Source organism: Haemaphysalis longicornis, unplaced genomic scaffold (genome assembly GCF_048455015.1).
Source record: "Haemaphysalis longicornis isolate Haplotype H1 unplaced genomic scaffold, Haemaphysalis longicornis Haplotype H1 scaffold_12, whole genome shotgun sequence".
Taxonomy (NCBI): domain Eukaryota; kingdom Metazoa; phylum Arthropoda; class Arachnida; order Ixodida; family Ixodidae; genus Haemaphysalis; species Haemaphysalis longicornis.
In genome coordinates, this window is record NW_027526225.1 from 89,491,944 (window position 1) to 89,498,789 (window position 6,846).

General features: G+C 51.2%; 1 protein-coding gene across 1 annotated transcript; it reads right to left on the reverse strand.

Annotated features, from left to right (window-relative positions):
* Positions 1-2,608: 2,608 nt before the first annotated feature.
* On the reverse strand, positions 2,609-6,616 carry LOC144162971 (neprilysin-1-like). The gene is made up of 2 exons (XM_077693726.1): positions 5,794-6,616; positions 2,609-2,966 (listed from the first exon to the last, which is right to left on the reverse strand). Exons 1-2 carry the CDS (start codon positions 6,348-6,350, stop codon positions 2,642-2,644), a joined length of 882 nt encoding a protein of 293 aa, XP_077549852.1. The 5' UTR covers positions 6,351-6,616; the 3' UTR covers positions 2,609-2,641.
* Positions 6,617-6,846: the final 230 nt, after the last annotated feature.

Sequence of the window (6,846 nt, forward strand, 5' to 3'; positions counted from 1 at the left end):
AACAATGGAACCTACACGGAACCCCCATGATGCTTCGCATCCTCCTCATGGTTCCCCACGGGAAAATGGTGCAATTTTTTCATCCATTCGTCATTTGGTTAGTTAACCTGTTCAGTTAAGGCTTTATTATCGCCCACGATTTCGTTTTTGTAGTCGCCTTTAATTTTGCTTTTCTTCCTCCTCAAGCTCTATTCCCCGAATCTGAAACACCCTTTCTCTTTGAATCCATCCTTTCCCACTTCCCATGCGTAGGGTAGCCAACCGGGCTGCCTTTCATGTACTGTATTATCCTTCCTTCCTGATTTTCTTTTCCCGTTTTCTTCTCTTCCTCTTTCTCTCCTCTTCCGCCACGTTCGACTCTCTCTGCTCACTGCTGTTGCTAGAGTCACTAAATGGCACCGCATCCATCGGTGAAATGACCTTTTTGGTTGTAAGAAGCGACACCTGCTCGAGAGACCACATGTTTGAAGCAAAAGGAATCCAAAGGCTCGTACTCTATACTGGCGCCCCGTAGTAATGGTCAATTAGCGTTGTGCTGCTGAGCACGAGGACGCGGGTTCGATTCCCGGCTGCGGCGGCCGCTTTTCTGATGGAGGCGAAAAGCAAAAACGCCCACGTGTACGAGATTTCGGGGCACGTTAAAGAGGTGGTCTACGGCGCGCCTCATCGCCTGCGTGGCGTCGGCGCGTTAAAGGAGCCATGAAGAGAAAACACAAGTTTGGTTCATTCAAAAGATTGTCTCGTTAGAATCATACTGACACCACTTTTAACGTAAACTTCGCTCAAATAAGCTACATAATTAGGAAAAACGGGAATGGTCATGCGACCCACCAGCTCATTTCCCGCAACAGAACCTGTGATGTCACATGGGCTAAGCTCTGCGATTGGCGGAGGCTGGCAGAAGCATGCAGACGCAAATTAGGTAGAGCTTACAAACTAGACGAACGAGCGATTTGCGCTTAAATTTAGGGCACATTCTTTACAAAGCAATAAGAATGATGGGACAAACAGTGGAAGTTACGAAAGCACATGTAAACGCAGAAGTACTGATGCGTTCTGCTGTTCGTACTGCGCACAGCATGCTTTGGTTTAGCTGCACAGCACTACGGGGCTTGGGGTTGTCTCAGACGACACTGGCCGATTGACGCAAGCAACGGTGTCTTACGTGACCCCATTTGTCGAGCGAGCACTGTTTCAGGGAACGAATATTTTCTCCCAGAACAAAAACAAGCCAGGTTTAAATGCGGGCAAAAACAAACCAAACGCTTGCCACGGTATGGTGGCGCCATCTAGGTTACGGAACGTAAAGAAACGCGGGAACAAACCAACACCGCTGTACAGGGTGGAGACAACCTTTGAACGGTCCCGTGCCGCCGCAATTGGGCCAACGGGCTCAACGCGTTATTCTTTTCGTTTCCCACGAGACCTAGCAACGCGAAACAGACAATATGATTCAAACTTCTTCAGTAAACCGCGTTGCGGCGATAATTTTAGCGCGGTTTTGACACAATGACTTGCTTCGGCGGCGAGCGAGCAACCGAACATGGCGGCGCCAGCGTTACGTGTCTCTACCCTGTACGGCGGATGCGTGAATGAAGGTACTCTAGGCTGCAGAGCGGTCGGTTCCCGTGATGTCACTTGGGGCCACGAAAACGCACGATTGAGCGGCAAAATCAAAATTTTAACCCAAATTGTTTAATTTCTCAGTGAATAAAGCACCGTTTGTATCCGGACAAGGGCTGGGGGCACTATAAAACACGAAATCTTTCGAATAAAACCAACTTGCATTTTCTCTTCATGGCTATACAATCAATAAAATCAATCAGGTAATGGTCAATTAGTTACGAAGGAGCATGCAGGAAAGAAAATCTTAGGAAGGCCCTGGCGTCCCGTTTCGTTAAGCCGCTCCGCCATTTTTGCAGGTCGTTCCTTTTTGCTTGTATTTTGCGCGCGCGCGCTACCTCGGGCCCCGACGCACCACCCCAGCTTGCACCACATGTAACGTCACACTAGGCCTAGTCACACTAGACCAAGATCACATCCTCTGGACCTCCACAACCACACACAACACTACAAATACACCCCACAAAGGATGGCTGACCGCAACGGGCACCACCGAACAACAAAGGCAACTGGCGGTGTATATATCAAGCAGCGGCATGAAGCCGTCACTGATGCCCTCTGGAATGCAAGTACTAAGCAGGCCTCCATGCATAGATTTAATAAAAGCTTTTCTTTGTGTCTATCTTCGCTCACCCCACTGTCGTCTGCTTTGCCTCCGCCTTCCGACCATTGGCTACCGGCTGGGCCGCACAGAGACGCCTCGGTGGGCCGACCTTTGCAGCCGTTACTAGGACGTGGTTGCCAGCGGCCTCCTATGAGCAAGATAAAACCACGTGACTTCCTCCCCACTTCTCCCAATGCGCCGGTGGCCATTGGGATCCTAAGCTTTCTTCCCTGCATACGGAGGATAGACTGGAGACAGAACTTTACATTTAAGGACGGGTCCGAGTTCCAGTTGTATCTCTGAAACAGGTCTTCCAAATAATTGTTACCATCGTTGACCAGAACCAATGGCCACGTACACATGCAAAAGCAAACCGAGGGCAATCAGAAGTTCGTTACTAGCTTTACTTTATTATCACCACATGTCGCAGCGACTCTTGGGCGAAGACGACCCTTCACAGCGGAAGGCGTTGGCGAACTCTGACGAGTGGCGGGCCATCACGTTGCACCGATGGTGGCTCCCCCTGGCGGCGCCATGCGCGTCCCCGCAAGTGGCCAGACATCGGCCGACGAAGAAGAGCTGGTCTCCGCTGAGGTTCTCGAAACCGCGCAGACTGCGGCCGCCCTCTGCGGCTTTCTTGTACGCCCGAAAGAGGGAATGCGCACCCACGGAAACTCCAGGCCGGGTCTCGTTCACTACCGGTGTGGCTCTCTGGCCTGAACTCTTGGAGGGCCGTCTCCTGGAACCATTAAGACCGAAGGCGTACAATTAGGGTGAGCCGAAAATTGGCCTAAGGTGCGATCTTAAATGCAGAGCATTTCTTTAACTCACGATGTCACCCGGCGTTGTCGGCGTGCCTCGGCGTCCGCAACAGCCATTCCAGGTAGCCCTCTCCCCCACTCCTCCTCTCCCGCATCACGCTACCCTCCTCGCTCTCAACAACAGGTCCGCACCCCTCCCCCTACACTATATAAAAAATAATACTTACCGGCGCCTGGTTTCGATCCCACGACCCTGCGGGCGGAACGCAAGGTACATGGTGCTCTACCCACTGCGCCACAAAGCCGACACAGAATGGGAGGCTACGAACGCGCCTTATATCCTTGACTCATTCAAACTACGTCAATAAGCTGCTGATACAACGCATTCACTACCTGTGGGCGGAACGCGAGGTACATGGTGCTCTTCCCACTGCGCCACAAAACCGACACAGAATGAAATGCTAAGAACGCGCCTTATATCCTTGACTCATTCAAACTACGTCAAGAAGCTGCTGATACAACGCATTCACTACCACCAACTCCCCAAACACTAAACGTTAACGCAATACACCCACCCCCTATGCGACGCATTTACTCGAGGCCCACTCACGGGGAGATGGTCCCTTTTTCAATTATACAACACCAAAAATACCCCGCTAGCAAAGTTCAGGCTCTTAGGACGAATACTTGTTAGCTTGACATTTTCCCATCAGCGTGCGTGCCTTCCACTGCGTTCCGTTGTAGTGCAGAGAGAATGACGATGATGATGACAGTTACGAAGAGAGAAAAGACTTGAGCATATTACCGAGGAAATATATACAAAGCAAAACAGCGATCTCGCTTGCCTACAAAACCGACTGGTATCAAGGATAGACCCAGACAAAATTTCCCGCTTGCTTAAAGGCAAGCATGCGAGAGACCTTCCAATTAGCTCGTGCTCAATGGCAGTGAGCCACAGGTCATTGAAACTGCCTTCCTAAATATCGAGTGCACCACGCCAATCGACCTCCCTCTCAACGTGCATTTCTGAATCAGCCCCCGCCAGCGCTCTCATGTCGACTGTTACGAATCCGCGCGCCGCTGTGCTGCAAGCCTCGTGCAGCGCTTTTGTGCTATGTGGTGAAGGCTCCACTGCGTGCGCCTTTCGAATAGGCGTCTATGTCGGTGACTCATGCTTGCAGCGATCGCCAACGGATCACAACATGCCGCAGCACGCCTGGCAAAAGCCGGATCGCTGGCGTCTCTGTGTGTGCGCGATTCAAATTTCGGCGGTGGCAGACGAGGCGTGTAGAGACGAGACCGTTGCGGAGTCCTCCTCTCTCCCCTCTCTCGGACTCAGCGTGCGCCACTACTCAACGCTACCTACTCTAGCTAGGTGGTGTTGCACTACTACCGACCCCTCATGAACTCTGGAAAGAGCGTTGTGTGTGTCTGTACCATGTCGTGCCGTGTGAAAAATCTAGAGGGAACGCCCCCAAAGCGCAGTGCATTCCTCTTGGAGCAGTGAATCAATGCTGTCACTCTGCTCGAGTCCTGTAGTGTAGCCTCGCCCGTCGGGGCATTGTTCTTATCTTGCTTCGGCCCATCTCTCGCCATGCAGTAAAGTTTGCCTTCAGCTTCTGGGCTTCTTCGAGGCAGCAACATTGGCTGGCCGCTCGCTTCACCACGCTACCACACGCATGACGGAGGCGACGGAGCTCGACTCAGGGACGCCTTCCCGAATGCAACACGACGCATGCGTTACTCTAGTCAACTCCCCATAGTCATAATCGACACTTACAACTAGTTTTAAAGACGATAGTATGTCTTGGGCTACTTAAACCCGAAAACTTTGGCCTTTCTGTCTGTCCTTCGATTCAGCCACCAGGCCAAACCTTAACAGCATTCTTGAACGAGTTCACACAGGCAAAACATTTCCAAACCCGTAAATATGGAAACACGTACATACTCCCTATTTGTCAACATTGTTGACAAAAAAAAAAAAAAACATTAGGGATATTTGAGGCAAAACATCAAAACATATGGATTGCCCTGATTTGTATGTATGCTTTAACTGAAACATTGCTACTTTTGCTAGCAATTGTGATGTGTATTATGTATGCTGTGTAACATATCAAGCCTGATGTGTTGTTGTTTATACTGCTGTATGAGTTATATGTACTGATACTTAACTATCCTAATGTGTCCCACCCCTGTAATGGCCCAAAGGCCAACAGTATTCTGAAATAATCAAGTAAGTGGTACTCAATCCCTTTAATTGAAAATCTATGTGCGCTTGATATTTGAGATAAAAAAAATACAAAAATACACGTTGAAAGCGATGTTTTGACTAAAATACAAAAACGGAGTCGCGGCCGGGACCAACGGGGTTGTTGGGACACGCACGGCCTCGGTGATCAGCTGCCGGCACGCGCCGTTGCTCAGCTGATCACGGAGGCCATGGGACACGTATGGTATTGTCACGTCTAAACACTACATGGCGCCGCCTTACAGACTTCAGAAATGTTAGCGAAAAACGAAAATCATTTCCGCCTGTTTATTTGCAAATACTTCGCGGCTACCCTAGTATATAAAACTCTGGCTTTCATGTGAGCTGCACGACATGCACAAAGTTAAAGTTACCTGTGATTTAATCCAAAGTCACAAAGTTAAAGTTACCTGTGATTAAATACAAAGACATGGACTATAGCAAAGACAAATAGAGCAGAGGTCGAAGCCGCTGTTCAATCTTGTCCCACCTCTGGACAGAAGTTTCATCGTGGCTGCCTAGCGCCAATAGAAGCACCCTCCCCGAGAAGCACCCACCTTGCGTGCAGGCTTTTCCCGATGCCATCGCAGTGGTAGTTGCTTTCAAACAGTCGCCGCTCTCTCGTGGACCACTCGATGCGCGAGCCGTGCGCGTCGCTGTCGAAGTTGCCGCGGTCGAAGGCCTGCATCATGCTCTCGACCAGGAGCGAACCCAGAAGGCCGTAGTTGAGCTCTGTTGACCCGAGGTAGTTGAAGAGCGGCCAGATCATGACCGCGGCTGGGACGCTGACTGTATTAGGCGCGCTGTACGCAACTCTTGGCGAGTCACCGGTGAAGTCGTACTTCGTCGGGTCTTTCTCGTGGCCGAGCATGGAGAAAAAGCGGTGCATCCGAGCTCTGCGCGAGTCCAGGTAGTCCGTGACGAAAGTTCCCGTCGGCGCAGGATGGAGACTGTAGAACCTGTCCACTCCCGCCCAGTTACTGAGACCCGTCGGGTAGCCCAGCTTCCACCGCATCCTCTTGACTTTGCTTTCGAGCTTCGCCCTTTGGCGCTCCGGGATCCAGTAGGAATACTGGATACTTTGCTGGACCTCTTCCGTGATGCCGGCAACCATCCTCCTCACCTCCGCAAGCCTGCTACTGTTCACCACTTTAAAAAGGTGCGTGGCCAGGACAGCGTGCCTGTACTCAGCGAGGACTTTGGTGTAGCAGTACGTCTTCGCGTTGATGCTAGCACCGTAAGAAGGCAACAGGTTGGCTAGGCCGACGAGATGCCGGGCCGTGTGCCAGCTGATGTAGATCGAACGATTGACGCCGTTCACAATCCGCGTGACGGCGTGGAAATAACGCGACGCGCTAGAGTTGGCTAAATTTAGCTTGTAGGTCCGCTAAGAGCGCATTAGAGTAGACGGACAGGAAGTATTTCCAGTCGGCCTCTTCAGAATCCTTGGGCTTCGTAAGGCTCTTCGCATCCCGCCTTGACGCTGTTTTCTATCGACAGCACGGCGTCGGTGAGCATGGCTACACGCTCTACTCGACACCGCTTGCGGCGAGCACGCCCGCTACGAAACGCGTGAAAGTTTTTTCGGAGAACTCCGCTCGCTGCTTCTT

What these genes read in the sequence shown, in the direction of transcription:
- LOC144162971 (XM_077693726.1), bottom strand. Translation starts at nt 6,350, where the DNA reads ATGGTTGCCGGCATCACGGAAGAGGTCCAGCAAAGTATCCAGTATTCC. An exon ending in GGGAAAAGCCTGCACGCAAG is followed by an intron (nt 2,967 to 5,793) that starts GTGGGTGCTTCT and finishes TAATGGTTCCAG; the next exon opens with GAGACGGCCCTCCAAGAGTT.